Source organism: Terrapene carolina, unplaced genomic scaffold, assembly GCF_002925995.2.
Source record: "Terrapene carolina triunguis isolate 2854851 unplaced genomic scaffold, T_m_triunguis-2.0 Scaffold433, whole genome shotgun sequence".
In the NCBI taxonomy this organism is placed as follows: Eukaryota; Metazoa; Chordata; order Testudines; family Emydidae; genus Terrapene; species Terrapene triunguis.
In genome coordinates this window covers 200,374-219,631 of record NW_020664784.1, presented here as the reverse complement: position 1 = coordinate 219,631, position 19,258 = coordinate 200,374, and the positions used below count along the sequence as shown (strand labels likewise).

The window sequence follows — 19,258 nt, the reverse complement described above, 5'->3', positions numbered from 1 at the left end:
GCTGGCTAGAGTAAAACACCGTTCGGTTCTTCAATATTCTGCTACCTTAAAATGAAGAGGCCCAGTATAAAATTCACACTTACAAAAAAAGCCAGGCAATCAAAGCTTTGTTGTATTAGGAACCTAACTAAGTGTGTCGAGATTTAAAGAATAATCAGAGAACCTTTTGCTGAATCACATCTGCTACATCCTAGGAACGATTCCAGATTCCCTACATTCTGTTTCCCAGACCCCTGTGACTTCCCTTGCTCCTTTCAAATATCTGTAGATGATTATGTCATGTCTAAGTCATTACTTAGTCAAGCTACTCTGATTGGTGTGGAAAACCAACGTTGTGACGCAACATTAAAAACAATGGAGTTAAAGACACTGTAATGAACCAAGAATTGGATTTTTAATCACACTTTAGCTTATCTACATCCAGGTAACAAGAACCCAGCCCGACTGCAGGATTTTATTAACATGTAAACCGTTACTTGTAAGTGAGTGTTTAACCTGATGGTGGTCACAGCCATAAACTCCTTAAGTCCTAGTTCTGCCACCTTTATTCAACCCTTAACTTGGGCTAAACTCTCTGAGTGTAATTTATCTCTGTGAATAAAGTCTATTTATGTCCAACTTATGGGTTGGTTCTCTCTACAGGGCAAATTTCACCCTAGTGGATGAATACAAGCCAGTCTTTTTTACAAGTTTGTAACAGATAAACATAAAACCACAAATCCAGTAACTAGTTAAACACAACAGTAGCAACTAGGAAGTCCAGGTATCACTGGAGTTAGAACATAACAGATTTATAGAACAGTAACATGGGAATCTAGATCAAGGACTCTGATGATGCCAAATGCTTTCAGATCTGGATACCCAGTTCCTGTCGATTTTACCATCCATATTCATCAGGCAACTTTGGAAATCTCAGCCTTAATGTACCACTTTTACAAATAAATGCAACAATTTATACATAGGGGTCTATCTGTAGCTGATGTAAATCCGTGTAATTCCATTGACGACGCTGTACGCCAGCTGAGGATCTGACCCCGTCAACCAACCCCCATCAACCAATTCCTTGAGTGATCAAAAACTGTTTTGTTTTGTTTTTAAAAATCACTCATTGCCAATGGAATCTAAGGAAACGACACACTACACGAGGCTGGAAGAATTAAACAAGATCCAGCACCCTAAGTTTTAAGAAAACAGGTCAAGTCACTTATTGTGGATTTTCCCCCCCTATCTTTACAGATGAATATTTGAGAAGGGGGAGAGGGAAACCTTTACAGCCAGAGCTGGATGTTAAAATCCACGTCTGCTGTCCCAATGGTCTCAGATCTTCATCAAACATAAACCAAGTTTAAACTAGATTGAATTTCCTAGCGGCCACTTTTGTGGAGCGCTTTCTAATTTTTCTCTAATCCCCACTATCTTCAGGGAGGTAGCTCTGGTGCCCCATGGCAGGTTTGTTATTTCAATGGCTACTCTTCAAACAAGACCAGGGAACACTCTTCCGATGATTCGTTTTTCTCCGCTTCCTGGCTCCCACGTGCTTCCTTGGCCTTCTCCAGCTCCCCCACTTCCTGGAATTCCTCAAAGATCTCATCACTGCTACTTGACCGTGGGTGGCTCGTGGTGGTATTGTCTTTCACCTGCAACATCTTCACCAGCTCCGGCTTCAAGCCGTCTCGACAGGACAGCGTCAGGTTAACTCTGTTGCTTCCTGCTGGCGGTTTGGGCTGGCTGGATCCTGAGCTGTTGCTTCCCGGAATGGTGAACTTCTTTTTAAGGCCTGCAAAGAAGAGAGACCAACGCAATCCTCAGAATCCAACAGGGAAAAGGAAGAATTAATCATATCGGAGATCCGCAAACCCTCCCCTCCTCTCCCACTGGGAAATCAAGTGATGAGTCAACGTAGCCTCATAGATCAGGATTCTCCAAACTTTTCCCACAAGATCCCTATGGCACGGGGACAGAATGCGAAGATAAATCCATTAAAGGCTCCATTACTACATAAGAACAGCCATACTGGGTCAGACCAATGGTCCATCTAGCCCAGTATCCTGTCTTCCGACAGTGGCCAACGCCAGGCGCTTCAGAGGGAATGAACAGAACAGACAATCATCGAGTGATCCATCCCATCGTCCACTCCCAGCTTTTCTGATTTTGCACTCCTACTCCAACGTGTTTACGCTGCTCCCCGTGGTGGCTGGAGGGGATTCTGATCTCTGGGTCCATTCAATCCTTGGCCTCATGGCTGAACAGTACTCAAAACTCTCCTTTACTATATTCCTCAAGGAATCAATTATGAAACACTTAGAGGGGCGGAAAGTGATCGGGAACAGTCAGCATGGATTCACCAAGGGGAAGTCGTGCCTGACTAACCTAATTGCCTTCTATGATGAGATAACTGGCTCTGTGGATGAGGGGAAAGCAGTGGATGTGTTATTCCTTGACTTTAGCAAAGCTTTTGATACAGTCTCCCACAGTATTCTTGCCGCCAAGTTAAAGAAGTATGGGCTGGATGAATGGACTGTAAGGTGGATAGAAAGCTGGCTAGATCGTTGGGCTCAACGGGTAGTGATCAATGGCTCCATGTCTAGTTGGCAGCCGGTTTCGAGCGGCGTGCCCCAGGGGTCGGTCCTGGGGCCGGTTTTGTTTAATGTCTTTATTAATGATCTGGAGGATGGTGTGGACTGCACTCTCAGCAAGTTTTCAGATGACACTAAACTGGGAGGCGTGGGAGATACACTAGAGGGTAGGGATCGGATACAGAGGGACCTAGACAAATTAGAGGATTGGGCCAAAAAAACCTGATGGGCTTCAACAAGGACAAGTTCAGAGTCCTGCACTTAGGACGGAAGAATCCCATGCACAGCTACAGACTAGGGACCGAATGGCTAGGTAGCAGTTCTGCAGAAAAGGACCTAGGGGTCACAGTGGATGAGAAGCTGGATATGAGTCAACAGTGTGCTCTTGTTGCCAAGAAGGCTAACGGCATTTTGGGCTGTATAAGTAGGGGTATTGCCAGCAGATTGAGGAACGTGATCGTTCCCCTTTATTCGACATTGGTGAGGCCTCATCTGGAGTACTGTGTCCAGTTTTGGGCCCCACACTACAAGAAGGATGTGGAAAAATTGGAAAGAGTCCAGTGGAGGGCAACAAAAATGATTAGGGATCTGGAGCACATGACTTATGAGGAGAGGCTGAAAGAACTGAGATTGTTTAGTCTGCAGAAGAGAAGAATGAGGGGGGATTTGATAGCTGCTTTCAACTACCTGAAAGGGGGTTCCAAAGAGGATGGATCTAGACTGTTCTCAGTGGTGGCAGATGACAGAACAAGGAGTAATGGTCTCAAGTTGCAGTGGGGGAGGTTTAGGTTGGATATTAGGAAAAACTTTTTCACTAGGAGGTGGTGAAGTACTGGAATGGGTTACCTAGGGAGGTGGTGGAATCTCCTTCCTTAGAGGTTTTTAAGGTCAGGCTTGACAAAGCCCTGGCTGGGATGATTTAGTTGGGAATTGGTCCTGCTTTGAGCAGGGGGTTGGACTAGATGACCTCCTGAGGTCCCTTCCAACTCTGATATTTTATGATTCTAAGTTGCTAGCCAGGAGGCCAGCTGGTGCCAACCGTGACGGGAGGGAATTGAACTGAGACTAAAAGCACTCTGTTTCCAATTGGACGCAACCAGATTTATCCACCTACAGATTCCGCCTCAAAACTCTCCTTTACCGTATGCTAAGACATCTGCCGGCCATGCTAACCCACACTGCCTCATTGTCTGCTTGTATTCATCCTTCTGTCTGTCTCTATCTCTTGTCTTATACTTAGACTGTAATCTCTTTGGGGCAGGGACCGTCTTTTTGTTCTGTGTTTGTACAGAGCCTGGCACAATACACTAGAAGTAATTATAACACTACTAACCAGTAGACCATGCCTCCCTCAAAAACAACAGGTGATGGTGCTGTTCGGGAAGGAACGGTCAGCTGTCTGAAGCGGATACGAATTTCATCCTGGCTGATTTGGACAAGTATACATGAGTTTAAGGCAACTGAAAGTCAACTTCCCAATTCCTCCTGCCCCGTGAAAGCCAGGATGGTAGGAGAGTGAGCAATTCTAGTTTAAGTATCACACCCCAACCTTTCTTAATTTGTTACTTTACCTTACTTGGCATTGAAAGCCACTGCAGGAGGAGCTGGGTTGTATCACTAACCTTTCAGAAAGGTTTTCTCCTTGAAATCTGAAGTCGCAACCTAGAACCCAAGTATTGGTTAGTCAGACATGAAAGAGAATATATAATATATATATAATATGCCATGCTAGGTCTAGCTCCAATGCCCACACTTTAAATGGGTGTTGACCAATTGGAAATACACCTCTACCCCGATATAATGCGACCCGATATAACACGAATTCGGATATAACGCGGTAAAGCAGTGCTCCGGGGGGGCAGGGCTGCGCACTCCAGCGGATCAAAGCAAGTTCGATATAACGCGGTTTCACCTATAACGCGGTAAGATTTTTTGGCTCCCGAGGACAGCGTTATATCGGGGTAGAGGTGTAGGTTCAGAAAAGAGCGACGAGGATTAATTCAGCCCCATGGCCTCTGTTATGCCGGGGGTCAGACTAGATGGTCTCTTCTGGCGTGATAATCTATGATCAATTTGAGAGCTGGAAAAGGCGCCTTGTAGCAACATAGTAAGGACGTGGTCTATCTAGCTTATCTGAGATTATATGATCCCAGTCTATGAATAGCTGATCTGTGAAAGAAGATCTCTGAAAAGGGCTCTTTAGTCCAGCAGATAAAAGCAGAGCAAGATCCAATGCACGACAAATGCAGGCTGGAACTAAGGGGTACGTTTTTAAACAGGAAGAGTAATTAACCCCTGGAAATACTACTGACCCAGGGATGTGGTAGATGTGCCAACACTTGACATGTTTAAATCATTGTTACACTGTAAGCTCATTTTCTCTCTGTTAGGGGAGCGCTGACTGAAATACAAATCTTAAAAAGAAATGAATGAATCGTACAGTTCCTTGATGCGGCTTGATGTAGTCCTCACTGATTATCAAAGCACAAAGCTCAAAGCACATTAATGAATTGTTAATACAAATTAGCAGGGTCCATGTGGACAGTTAGCTCATGCCAGATTCACACCCCAGCATGCTGCAAACTAATTGTTCGTGTAGACAAGGATCTAAGTGACTTATGCAAAGTCACAGAGCGAGTGAACCGAACATGGGTTTCACAAATCCCAGTATCTTTTAGGAAGAAATCCAGTCTTGTTTGAAGGTCTTTTGAAGCTCCTCAATTTAAAGACGCTACAGCAGCCAGCCCTTGGAACTCCTTCTGCTTTTGTCTGCGAGATCTTCTCTTATTCGCTTGGATAAACTAAACAAACTGAGCATTCCCCTAGGGGCTAACAGTCCAATAATCTTTATGGGCACGGTTGTATCTCAAAGCATCGGTGACACATTTACTATATGGCATTTTTGTTAGGGTGGGTGGGGGGAGAGACGGAATCAATGGAGAGACAAGAGAACAAACCCCCTTCTTTTAAACCATCTTTTCCCATCTCCGGTTTGACGTACCATATTCTCATTTCCATCACAGGGCTGCTTCTCCTCACTGGCCACGTTGAATAGCTCTAGAAGACAAGAACAATAACTCACTCTCCAGAGCACGTTTTAAAATCTTACGACAAACTTACTGAAGATTTGAAAAGACGGTTACTCACCGTTGTAACTGTTGTTCTTCGAGATGTGTTGCTCATATCCATTCCAGTTAGGTGTGTGCGCGCCGCGTGCACGATCGTCGGAAGATTTTTACCCTAGCAACACCCGGTGGGTCGGCTGTGGAGCCCCCTAGAGTGGCGCCGTTATGGTGCTGGATATATACCCCAGCCGACCCAGCGCCCCCTCAGTTCCTTCTTGCCGGCTACTCCGACAGTGGGGAAGGGGGGCGGGTTTGGAATGGATATGAGCAACACATCTCGAAGAACAACAGTTACAACGGTGAGTAACCGTCTTTTCTTCTTCGAGTGCTTGCTCATATCCATTCCAGTTAGGTGACTCCCAAGCCCCACCTAGGTGGCGGGGTCGGAGTGAGACATTGCTGTGTGCAGAACCGCTGACCCGAAGGCAGCATCGTCTCTGGATTGTTGCACCAGTGCATAGTGAGTAGCAAATGTGTGGACCGATGACCACACTGCAGCTCTACAAATGTCCTGGATCGGTACTTGAGCCAGGAAGGCAGTCGAGGAGGCCTGGGCCCTCGTGGAATGAGCAGTGAGGTGTGGCGTCGGTACCCCGGCCAGGTCGTAGCAAGCACGAATGCAGGACGTAATCCAAGAGGACAGGCACTGTGAAGAGACCGGTGAGCCTTTCATCCGGTCGGCCACCGCAACGAAGAGTTGCGTTGTTTTCCTAAATGGCCTTGTCCGGTCAATATAGAAAGCCAGGGCCCTGCGAACGTCCAAAGAATGTAAACGCTGGTCTTGACGAGTAGCGTGCGGTTTCGGATGGAAGACCGGGAGAAATATATCTTGGTTTACGTGGAAAGGTGACACCAGCTTCGGAAGAAAGGCAGGATGGGGGCGAAGCTGTACCTTGTCCTTGTGGAACACCGTATAAGGGGGCTCAGATGTCAGCGCCCTGAGTTCCGAGACGCGTCGTGCTGAGGTGATGGCTACGAGGAAGGCTGTCTTCCAGGATAAGTACAGGAGTGAGCAGGTCGCCAATGGTTCAAACGGAGGCCCTGTGAGCCTGGAGAGGACGAGGTTGAGGTTCCACGTCGGAACCGGTTGTCGTTGCTGTGGGTACAGCCGGTCTAAGCCCTTGAGGAATCTAACGACCATCGGGTTAGAGAAGACCGAGGACGTGAGTTCTCCTGGGTGGAAAGCGGAAATAGCGGCGAGGTGAACCTTGATTGAGGATGTCGCCAAGCCTTGCTGTCTTAGGGACAGGAGATATTCCAGTATCAAGGGGATAGGAGCCTGCGAGGGAGACGTAGCTCGTTGCTCACACCAACAGGAGAACCTCTTCCACTTGGCTAAATAAGTGGTCCGCGTAGAGGGCTTTCTACTTCCCAGAAGGACCTGTTGGACGGCCTGCGAGCATTGTCGCTCTGAGCGACTCAACCATGAAGCATCCACGCCGTGAGGTGGAGCGACTGCAGGTCGGGGTGATACAGCCGGCCGTGGTCCTGAGAGATGAGATCCGGACTCAAGGGGAGCGTGATCGGTCTCTGTACTGACAGATCCAGCAGTGTGGTGTACCAGTGTTGTCTCGGCCAAGCGGGAGCGACTAGAATTACCCGTGCATGGTCCCTGCGGATCTTGAGCAGCACCCTGTGGACCAGCGGGAATGGAGGAAAGGCGTAGAACAGATGGTCTTTCCATGCCATGAGGAAGGCGTCTGACCGAGAGCCCGGGGCTCGCCCGTGTAGGGAGCAGAATGCCTGGCACTTCCTGTTGGCCCGAGATGCGAACAGGTCGATCTGGGGAAACCCCCACCTTTGGAAGACGGAATAGATGATGTCCGGGCGAATCGACCACTCGTGCGTCTGGAAGGACCTGCTGAGACGGTCCGCCAGCGTATTCTGGACTCCAGGAAGGAATGACGCCGTGAGATGAATCGAGTGGACGATGCAGAAGTCCCACAGGCGAATGGCCTCTTGGCATAGGGGAGATGAGCGAGCTCCGCCTTGCTTGTTGATGTAAAACATGGCCGTGGTGTTGTCGGTGAGAATCAGCACGCAACGGCCCTGTAGGAAGTTGAGGAAAGCCTGGCAAGCCAGGCGCACCGCCATCAGCTCTCGGACGTTGATGTGCAGGGCTAGTTGGGACGCGGACCACAGGCCTTGGGTATGGTGCTCCCCCAGGTGAGCGCCCCAGCCTAGAGAAGAAGCGTCCGTGACTAGGTGGAGGGAGGGCTGTGGGGCGTGAAAGGGCAGTCCTGCACAGACCACTGTGCGATCCGTCCACCAGGCGAGAGAGGCCAAGACCGAGGCGGGAACCGTGACCACCATGTTCAGGTCGTCTCGATGAGGACGGTAGACCGATGACACCCAAGCCTGCAGTGGGCGAAGTCGCAGTCTGGCGTGCCTGGTTACGTATGTACACGAGGCCATGTGGCCCAAAAGGACAAGGCATGTTCTTATGGTGGTAATTGGAAAGGCCCTGAGTCCTTGAATGACGCTTGAGATGGCATGAAATCGGCTGTCTGGCAGTATGGCTCGGGCACGTCTGGAGTCCAGGATTGCTCCAATGGACTCTATCCTCTGAGTTGGTACTAGAGTGGACTTCTCTCTGTTGAGTAGAATGCCCAGCTCGTGAAAAGTGTTTGTCACCATGCGGACATGAGCCTGCACTTGGTCTCTGGTGCGGCCGCGTACCAGCCAGTCGTCCAAGTACGGGAACAGCTGTATCCCTTGTCGACGAAGGAAGGCCGCGACGACTGCCAGACACTTTGTGAACACCCTGGGAGCCGAGGACAAGCCGAAGGGAAGGACTGCGAATTGGTAGTGTACCCTGTTTACCACAAATCGCAGGAAACGTCTGTGGGGCGGATAAATTGCTATGTGAAAATAAGCGTCCTTCATGTCGAGGGCGGCGAACCAGTCTCCAGGATCCAGTGAAGGGATAATGGTCCCCAATGACACCATGCGGAACTTCAATTTTACTATGAATTTGTTGAGTCCGCGTAAGTCTAAGATGGGCCGTAGACCCCCTTTTGACTTGGGTATCAGGAAGTAGCGGGAGTAAAACCCCCTGCCCCTTAGCTCCGATGGAACCTCCTCTATGGCCCCCATAGCGAGGAGCCCAAGAACCTCCTGTGTAAGGAGTTGCTCGTGAGAAGGGTCCCTGAAGAGGGACGGGGAGGGGGAGGGGGAGGGGGGGGGCGAAGAAAACTGGAGGGCGTATCCCCCTTTCACCGTGCGAAGGACCCAACGGTCCGAGGTTATACGGGACCAAGCACGGTGGAAGCGGGAGAGGCGGTCCCGGAAAGGGGGAGTCGGATCCTGGGTACTGGTCGTGGTGCCGTCCTCGACCGCACCTTCAAAAGGCTTGTCTAGGCCCAGAAGGTGGCCTAGGCTGGCCCTGGTTCTGACCGGGTTGAGGGCCGGTCGACCTTCGCCTACCACCTCGACCCCGCCTCCTAGCAAAGTCCTGTCTTGGACGAGGCGGGGGAGGGTAGAATCGCTGAGGCTGGGGCCTGAAGGGTCTGCGCTGAGGCCCTGGGACATGCATCCCCAGGGAGCGCATCATTGTCCGAGAGTCCTTAAGATTTTGGAGCCTCGAGTCCGTTTTCTCTGAAAAGAGGCCCTGGCCCTCGAACGGTAGGTCCTGCAGGGTCTGCTGCAGTTCAGGTGGCAAGCCTGACACCTGGAGCCAGGAGATTCGGCGCATTGCTATCCCCGACGCCAGGGTCCTAGCGGCCGAGTCCGCTATATCAAGGGACGCCTGTAGGGAGGTGCATGCCACCCGCTTGCCCTCCTCTACCAAGGCCCCGAACTCTTCCCTCGAGTCCTGGGGAACCAGCTCTCTAAATTTCCCCATCGAGGACCACATATTAAAGCCATAGCGGCTCAGGAGCGCCTGCTGGTTCGCTGCCCGCAGTTGCAGTCCGCCAGCTGAATAGACCTTGCGTCCGAACAAATCGAAGCGCTTAGCGTCCTTCGATTTGGGCGCAGCGGCCTGCTGGCCATGTCGCTCCCGTGCATTGACTGATGAAACCACCAGTGAGCACGGTTGGGGGTGAGTGTACAAATACTCATGTTCCCTGGACGGCACAAAGTACTTTCTCTCAACCCCTCTGGCCGTGGGCGGAATAGAGGCCGGGGTCTGCCAGATAGTGGTGGCGTTGGCCTGAATGGTGCGGATCAGCGGTAATGCCACCCTGGATGGAGCATCCGCTGAAATGATCTGCACGATAGGATCATGGACCTCCGCAATCTCCTCCACCTGGAGGTCCATATTGCGAGCCATGCGACGCAGCAGGTCCTGGTGGGCCCGAAGGTCTATAGGAGGCGGCCCAATGGCGGACGTGCCCGCTACGGCCTCATCAGGTGAGGACGAGGAGGATGCCCCTGGTGGCAAGGGGTCCAATGGTTGGTCCTGCTCCAGGTGTTCCTGGGGTTGGGCATCGCCTGGCCCCTGGTCCAGGGCCTCTGCTGGTGCGGGCACTGGAGCCTCCACGTCCCTTGGAGGAGGGCGGGAGATGGTGGACTCTGGGGCCCTAGGCTCCGAACGGCCAGAGCGGGAGGCCGATAGCGGAGCTCCTTGTGCCTGGTGGTAGGCCCAAGGAGTCCAGAAGGACCAATGCGCAGGTCCTTGCATAGGGTCGTCGGTCTCCTGCAGGTGGCCGGCCTCCACTGCCTCAGATGACCGCGACGCCGATCTCGACGGCCACGGCGGTGCCGAACCCGATGCCGTCGGCACCGGATGGTACGGTGCCGATCGGTGCCGGCCGTAAGGCGATCTGTCCCTGTGCGGTGCCGGCGAACGGTGCCGGGACCTGGACCGGTGCCGATAGTCCCTCCGGTGCCGGGATCCCGATCTTGAACGGGACGACGATCTGGAGGAGGCGTGGTACCGGGAGCGGCCTCTCGAGCCCGAGTGGCACTCATACCGGTGCCGGGAGCTGCGCCTCGACCCCGATCGGTGCCGGTTGTCGCGACGGTGCCGGGATGTTGAACGGCGCCGCGAAGAAGATCTGGGCCGCGAGTACGACCGGTGCCGAGGTGACATTCGGCGCCGGGACTCAGAGCGGCGTCGGGACCTGCTTCGGGATCTGGAGCGGTGCTGAGAGACTCGTGCTGGCGACGGTGGGCGCACCAGGGCAGGTTTCCCTCTGGACTGCAGTACACGTGGAGCCACCGGTGCCGGGAGTTGCGACGGCGCCGGCTCCGTGAGGGCGATCAGGTCTCTCGCCGTAGCGAAGGTCTCCGGGGTGGAAGGGAGACAAGGTTCCACCACCAGCCTTGGTGGTGAAACAGTCCGCACCGGACTCAACGGCCTCGGTGCCGGAGTCGACGGTGTGGCCGCCTGTCTTTGGCGGTCCAACTGCGGACGCGGCTCTACCCCCGGCACCGGGGGAGCCGGTATCTTCGCGGCAGCAACGTCCCGCGCCTTGCCGGCCTTCTTATGGCCCGGAGAAAGGGATCGGCGCCGAGGTTCTTTAGGCGGGCGCGGTGCCGACGTCGGTCGGTGCCGAGCAGTCTTTTCCGCCGCACCGGTCGGGCCCGCCGGGGCGCTGCGCATCGAAGCGCTCGGTGCCGGGACAGGGCGCGCCGAGGGAGGATCCGGACTCAGAGCCGCCTCCATCAGGAGCTGTCGGAGTCTAAAGTCCCGCTCCTTTCTTGTCCTCGGCTTGAAGGCCTTGCAGATAGGGCACTTATCTGCTGGATGAGTCTCTCCAAGGCACTTCAAGCAAGAACTATGCGGGTCGCTGGTTGGCATATGCTTCCCGCAGGACGCGCACGGCTTAAAGCCAGGAGCCTTGGGCATGGGCCCAGCTGTGCGCCGGGGGGGAAAAGGGGAAAAACACCCCCTAAACCCCCGATAACAATATACAACTATATATATACACTATACACTAACTAACCAACTAACTTGAAAACTATCTATATAACTAACTATAACAAGAACAATAAGAAGCTAGGGAGTGTGGAGATCAGCTAAGCCGCGCTCCACAGTTCCAACGACCGTCAGGGGCGGTAAGAAGGAACTGAGGGGGCGCTGGGTCGGCTGGGGTATATATCCAGCACCATAACGGCGCCACTCTAGGGGGCTCCACAGCCGACCGACCGGGTGTTGCTAGGGTAAAAATCTTCCGACGATCGTGCACGCGGCGCGCACACACCTAACTGGAATGGATATGAGCAAGCACTCGAAGAAGAACCAGCGTTCCTGGTTCTAGCGTCAAATCCTAGCAGATGTATCATTATTCCAAAAGGGAGCACCACTGGCGGCAGCAAGCCCGGGGGCGGGGGGGGGGAGGGGAGCAAAGGAGGCAATTGCCCCACCGCCCGGGCGATTTAATACAGAGGGAATAAAACCACCCTGCAGCTACTTTTGGCCACAGGGCTGCACAGGTAGCTCCTGCTACCAATCTCGCCCTCATTCAGTTCCTTGCCATGCCACAAACTTTGTGTGGAACCTTAGGCAAATCACATAAATCTCTCTGGTATCAGTGGGTAGCCGTGTTAGTCTGTATCTACAAAAACAACAAGGAGTCTAGTGGCACCTTAAAGACTAACAGATTTATTTGGGCATAAGCTCTCGTGGGTAAAAACCTCACTTCTTCGGATGCACTATGCATCCGAAAAAGTGAGGTTTTTACCCACGAAAGCTTATGCCCAAATAAATCTGTTAGTCTTTAGGGTGCCACCAGACTCCTTGTTGTTTTTATAAATCTCTCTGTGCCTCGGTTTCCCCATTGAAAAATGGGAGTGATTCATAAATTCTAAGGCCAGATGGGACCACCACAATCCTGTAATCAGACCTCCTTTAAAACACAGGCTGCTAATGTTTCCTTTGAGTGAAAATCATGCTACAGGACGACACCACACAAGACTTAGCAGGGACTCTAGCCACTGAAGGCTGGGATTTTCATTAAATCTGCCTCCTTAGCCCCTCTGAGACGGGAGTGCTGAATGCAACCCTGACCCACTGCTAGATAGACACCAATGACCAGAATTACCATTATTTTTAAATGAGCTGCTTTACAATAGCACCGGCGGTCCCTGCCTGAAACAGTTTACAGTCTAAATAAACAAAGAATGACATGAGGTTCTGCGGCCTCTATCATACAGGAGGTCAGACAAGATCATCATCAGAAGGATGTTGAAAGACTGGCGAGGGGGCAGAGAAGACCTACCAAAAGGATTGGAGGGCTGGAAAAAATGCCGGAGAGTGAGAGACGTAAAGAAGCGTGCTCCGTTTAGCTTATGAAAAGAAAATGGAGAGGTGACTTGATCGCGATGTAGGGATGTAGGGAGAAAAGATGGGGTACTAAAGGGCTCTTTAATCTAGCAGAGAAAGGTGGAAAAGAACCAGCGTCTGGAAGCTAAAGACAGACACGTTCAACTCACAAACAAGGCACCGATTTTTTCCCCGTGTGGGTGATTAACTTCCCTGGGCAGCAGTGGATTCCCCACCGCTTCCTCTCTTCCGATCCAGACTGGAAGATCCTTTTGTCCTGCACAAGTTAGTGGGGTCAATACAGCGGGACTTGGGTGAAATTCTTTAACAATTTGCAATTTGACCTGGAGGATATCGAGGGGAAAAGCTCCAGGCTACAGCATGATACCTTCCGAGTCCTCGTGAGCTTCTAGCAATCCTCCCTCACCGGATCGACTGATGAACCCAAATCTCATCACTCTCTCCTGAGGGAGGGGAAGAAAAAAAGAGACATCTGATGAAATCCTGGGAGCGGTGAGTGGAGTCCACTGACTGCCCCTTGATTTAACAAAGGACTTAACTTCAAACGCACAAATGGGGCAAAGGTCGTAGGGTCAACATGAGAGACCACAGGCAGAGAACTCCGGACAAGACCCACTGCTCCGAGATGGTGTCTAGGTGTTTAGAGGACACTGTGTGGACAAGGGACCAGGAAACGGCCCCATAGCCATAAAGAACCACTACCACATTCTGAATAAGGCCCTCTTCTTCCAGAACCAAAAGCATCTACACAGGGAGTTAATCAGGCTCAGTGACTCAGGAATAATTCCTTGTGTAGACAAGCCCACGCCTCCTCATCTCAAAGCATCTTACAACCGTTGTATGATTAACCTTCACGATACCCCTCCGAGGGAAACTAAATCACCAGATGCTTGCCCAAGGAGGAATAACAGGGGAGGAGAACCCAGGAGTCCTGACTCCCCGCCCCCCATTTTTTCTAACCACTAGAGCCCACTCCCCAACCAGAGCTGGGGATAGAACCCAAGAGTCCTGACTCCAGCCCCCACTGCTCTAACCCACTAGACCTCACTCCCGCCCCCAGAGCCAGGGAGAGAACCCAGGAGTCCTGACTCCAGCCCCCACTGCTCTAACCCACTAGACCTCACTCCCCCCCACCCCAGAGCCAGGGAGAGAACCCAGGAGTCCTTATTCCAAGCTCCCCCTCACTCAGGCTTTAGCCTGTATCCCAGCAAGCTCAAGTTACTAGCATGACAGAAGACGAGTGATGTGTGGATGGGGTCGAGTTAACATAGGGTGACCAGACGTCCCGATAAAATCAGGACTGTCCCGATATTTAGGCGTTTGTCCCACGTCCCGACGCAATTTGTCCTGATGTTTTGCAGCACTCTGCTTTTTCTTGTGTGTGCGCGCGCTCCGTCGGCAGCACTCCGGTGGTTTTTTTTTTTTTTTCCCTCTTTGCTCTGCCGGCGGCACTCTGGTGGGTTTTTTTTTCTTTGCTCCGCCGGCGGCACTCCGGTGTTTGGTTTTTTTTGCTCTGCCCCCCCCATTGTGTCCTGATATTTTCTTCCTCTCATCTGGTCACCCTAAGTTAACAGGAGCACTCGATCGACCTAATACGAGTTAATACCATGCCGTGAAGATGAAGCCTATCTGATCCCAGATCCAAAGAGCAAGCAAGCGTTCCCCCCCGTCCAACACCCGCGGGGGCCCACAGGGAAACCTGCAAAGATGCTGGGTGGATGCTGAGTGGTCTGACCTCAGCAGCCCGGCAGCGTTCATACCTGAATGCTGATCCGCTCGGCTTCCTTCGCCATCCTCACAGCAGCGTCCAGTTTCTGGCGGGAATCTTTGCTCCTGAGCATCTTCTGAAAGAGCAACACAGCTGGTCTTCCCACGGCGCCTAAAATGCGCCAAAACTTTCTCTCCGTCACTCCCCCACCAGGGCCAGTGACAATAAAAGACAGGGCAGGGCATAAATCTTTCTGGTACCACCGGCTCCTTGCCAGGGGAAAAACTGACCCCTGAGGAGAGGAACAGCACCAGATGTTTGTTCAGCTGTTTGGCACAATTGGGTCCTGGTCCGTCCCCCGTGTGGGGAAATCGGGGGACACTAGGTATGGGGGGGGGAGGAATGAGGGGCACACAGAGCCCCCCGATATGAGGCCAAAAGTCCCTGAAACAGAGGCAGACGGCAGGGTGGCACACATAGAACCCCGGAGGGAGCATAGAGGCATCCGAGGAGCTCACTACTCAGGACACTACATGTGTGACCCTTTCCTTGCATTAACTTAGCACCCAGAAGGCCCAGTCAGAGATTGTGGCCCTAATGTGCTGGGCCCAGCTCAGAGAGCGAGAAACAGTCCCTACGCCAAAGCGTGTACCCTCTAGACAAACAAAGAATTGAACCCACAGCGCCAGCAAGTCCTGCTGACCCAAAGGCCATGGGTACAATGAATCACAGGACCACAAACAGACACGCTCGCCTTATCTAGAAATCAAGAGGAAGCACATTTCCTAAACGGCTACGCACCAGCTGGTTTTTAAAGGGACTGAAAAAATAGAGCAAAGCCGTAAAAAATGGAGGGGAAAAAAGGGCAGAAAAAAGAGTCTCATGTGTGATACAGAATGGCAGGAACTAGATCTCCCTGCTCATGACCTGACCTCCATGGCTGCGGGTGTGCGTGGGCCTCGTGCATCAGTGCCGGAGAGTTTTCCCCAGTGGTGCCCGTAGGGGCAGCCCCACCCAATGCCAACTACTTAAGCTGTGAGCGAGGGTATAAACTGCAGAGACGCCCCATCCCTCCTCCAGTTCCTTCACACCAGAACTCAGTAGCAGATGCTACGCTAAGGAAGGTGAGTCGTGCAATGGACGTATGCAATCCAGCCCAAAGAACCAACAGTCATCAGAAGGTAGGTAGCCGTTTTTATTTCTCTGAGTCCATGACACGGTAGCTGATTCTCAATCTGATATGCCAGGAGGAGGGACTTGGAGTCTCATCGGAAGAGGGACAGCAGGACTGCCTTGTCCACATTTGCCTCGAAGCGGCCGACAGTGAGAGTGTAGATTGACAAACGTCCACAATTGAGAGGTGTGCCAGAAAGGCTGCCGAGGCTGAGGCTGCTCTGTTGGAGGGCACCGTGAGTCTATCAGGAGGCGTTACTCCCACGGTGATGCAGCTGGGGATCCACATAGAGAATCTCTGAGTTATCAGATGACGTGCCTCATGCATTCCACGTGTGACACGAAGAGATGGGAAGATGCCAGGAAGGCTTTGTCCTGTCCAGGTAGAAAGCCAATGTGCAACGAACACTGAGTCTGGGAGGGTCTTCTCTTATCCCTGGTGGTATGCGGCTTTGGAAAGACTTGGAAGGTGGACAGATTGGTTCATGTGCAAGTCAGAGGCCACCCTGGAGAGGAATTTAGGGCGCGGCCTAAGCTGGACCTTGTCCTTGTAGAAAACTGTGTACGGTGGATCTGTGACCAACGCATCTAGTCTATTGGCCACTAAAAATGTGACCTTTGCTGATAGGTGCAGAAAAGAGCACAGTGCGTAGAAGGAGGGTCCGTAAGAGCAGACAAGACCAAAATCAAGTTCCAAGATAGTGTTGGTTCTCTGACCGCTGGGAATAATCTATCGAGACCTTTCAAGGATCTGATTGCGAACAGGTGAGGAAAAAACAGCCTTGGCATCTATTCGAGGACGAACAGCCGAAATGGTCGCTAGACGCACATTAACATAGTTGAGCGTTAAATCCGACTACTTAATTTGCAAAAGATGGTCCAGGGTTGTGTGAATGTTAGCCTGAGTTGGAGACACATGATGGAGAGCCATCCAAATGGAGAAACGCTTCGTAGGTAGTTCCCGTGGAAGGTTTCCTACAGCTGTTGAGAAATGGGTTTCCTCTACACACAACCACTGATGAACCATGCTGTGACGTGGAATAGCTGAAGATTTGCAACACTCGTCCACGGTTGTGTAGAAAGAATAGTAAATATGGCAGGCGACCAGCTTGGCTAAACAGTGAAATCCTTGCTGATCTTAAACGCAAAAAAGAAGCTTACAAGAAGTGGAAGATTGGACAAATGACCAGGGAGGAGTATAAAAATATTGCTCAGGCATGCAGGAGTGAAATCAGGAAGGCCAAATCACACTTGGAGTTGCAGCTAGCAAGAGATGTTAAGAGTAACAAGAAGGGTTTCTTCAGGTATGTTAGCAACAAGAAGAAAGTCAAGGAAAGTGTGGGCCCCTTACTGAATGAGGGAGGCAACCTAGTGACCGAGGATGTGGAAAAAGCTAATATACTCAATGATTTTTTTGCCTCTGTCTTCACGAACAAGGTCAGCTCCCAGACTACTGCACTGAGCAGCACAGTATGGGGAGAAGGTGACCAGCCCTCTGTGGAGAAAGAAGTGGTTCGGGACTATTTAGAAAAACTGGACGTGCACAAGTCCATGGGGCCAGATGCGCTGCATCCAGGGGTGCTAAAGGAGTTGGCAGATGAGATTGCAGAGCCATTAGCCATTATTTTTGAAAAATTCATGGTGATTGGGGGAGGTCCCGGATGACTGGAAAAAGGCTAATGTAGTGCCCATCTTTAAAAAAGGGAAGAAGGAGGATCCGGGGAACTACAGGCCAGTCAGCCTCACCTCTGTCCCTGGAAAAATCATGGAGCAGGTCCTCAAGGAATCAATTATGAAACACTTAGAGGAGAGGAAAGTGATCAGGAACAGTCAGCATGGATTCACCAAGGGCAAGTCATGCCTGACTAACCTAATTGCCTTCTATGATGAGATAACTGGCTCTGTGGATGAGGGGAAAGCAGTGGATGTGTTATTCCTTGACTTTAGCAAAGCTTTTGATACAGTCTCCCACAGTATTCTTGCCGCCAAGTTAAAAAAGTATGGGCTGGATGAATGGACTGTAAGGTGGATAGAAAGCTGGCTAGATCGTTGGGCTCGACGGGTAGTGATCAATAGCTCCATGTCTAGTTGGCAGCCGGTTTCAAGCGGAGTGCCCCAAGGGTCGGTCCTGGGGCCGGTTTTGTTTAATATCTTTATTAATGATCTGGAGGATGGTGTGGACTGCACTCTCAGCAAGTTTGCAGATGACACTAAACTGGGAGGCGTGGGAGATACACTAGAGGGTAGGGATCGGATACAGAGGGACCTAGACAAATTAGAGGATTGGGCCAAAAAAAACCTGATGAGGTTCAACAAGGACAAGTGCAGAGTCCTGCACTTAGGACAGAAGAATCCCATGCACTGCTACAGACTAGGGACCGAATGGCTGGGTAGCAGTTCTGCAGAAAAGGACCTAGGGGTCACAGTGGACGAGAAGCTGGATATGAGTCAATAGTGTGCCCTTGTTGCCAAGAAGGCTAACGGCATTTTGGACTGTATAAGTAGGGGTATTGCCAGCAGATCGAGGGATGTGATCATTCCCCTCTATTCGACATTGGTGAGGCCTCATCTAGAGTACTGTGTCCAGTTTGGGGCCCCACACTACAAGAAGGATGTGGAAAAATTGGAAAGAGTCCAGTGGAGGGCAACAAAAATGATTAGGGGTCTGGAGCACATGACTTATGAGGAGAGGCTGAGGGAACTGGGATTGTTTAGTCTCCAGAAGAGAAGAATGAGGGGGGATTTGATAGCTGCTTTCAACTACCTGAGGGGGGGTTCTAAAGAGGATGGAGCTCGGCTGTTCTCAGTGGTGGCAGATGACAGAACAAGGAGCAATGGTCTCAAGTTGCAGTGGGGGAGGTCTAGGTTGGATATTAGGAAAAACTTTTTCACTAGGAGGGTGGTGAAGCACTGGAATGCGTTACCTAGGGAGGTGATGGAATCTCCTTCTTTGGAGGTTTTTAAGGCCCGGCTTGACAAAGCCCTGGCTGGGATGATTTAGTTGGAAATTGGTCCTGCTTTGAGCAGGGGGTTGGACTAGATGACCACCTGAGGTCCCTTCCAACCCTGATATTCTATGATTCTGCGTCAGGAGGTCTTTGGCCGCCGGTGACAGTAAGGACAGATTGCGGAGGTCTGAATACCACGTCTGTCTCCACCAAGCAGGAGCTATACGGATTATTCGGCTGTGCTCTTGCTTGAGTTTGATAATGACCATCGGGAGTACTGGTGAGAAAAAATACAGGAGGTCCTTGTCCCACGGAAATAGGAAAGTGTCAGATATCGATCTAGGGCTGCAAGATGTTCTGGAGCAGGAATGGGGGACTATGACCCAACTGGCAAGGAGGTGACAAGAATATCCTGATGCTAGTCTGTACATTCTGAGTCGCCAAAGAATAGCATGTAAGGTCTTAAATGCAAGCGAAGGTCATGTAAGGTCTTAAAT

At 51.4% G+C, this 19,258-nt stretch overlaps 1 protein-coding gene across 1 annotated transcript in view; it reads right to left on the bottom strand.

The window, feature by feature from the left end:
- Positions 1-386: 386 nt before the first annotated feature.
- ZCWPW1 (zinc finger CW-type and PWWP domain containing 1) overlaps positions 387-19,258 on the bottom strand; it is a 32,298-nt gene continuing 13,426 nt past the window's right edge. Inside the window, exons 9-13 of the mRNA XM_029913062.1 lie at positions 14,693-14,776; positions 13,300-13,375; positions 5,578-5,633; positions 4,199-4,238; positions 387-1,804 (exon numbers count right to left, since the gene is read on the bottom strand). Of these exons, the coding sequence (XP_029768922.1) occupies positions 1,467-1,804; positions 4,199-4,238; positions 5,578-5,633; positions 13,300-13,375; positions 14,693-14,776 (594 nt within the window). The 3' untranslated portion in view covers positions 387-1,466. The remainder of the gene's footprint in view (positions 1,805-4,198; positions 4,239-5,577; positions 5,634-13,299; positions 13,376-14,692; positions 14,777-19,258) is intronic.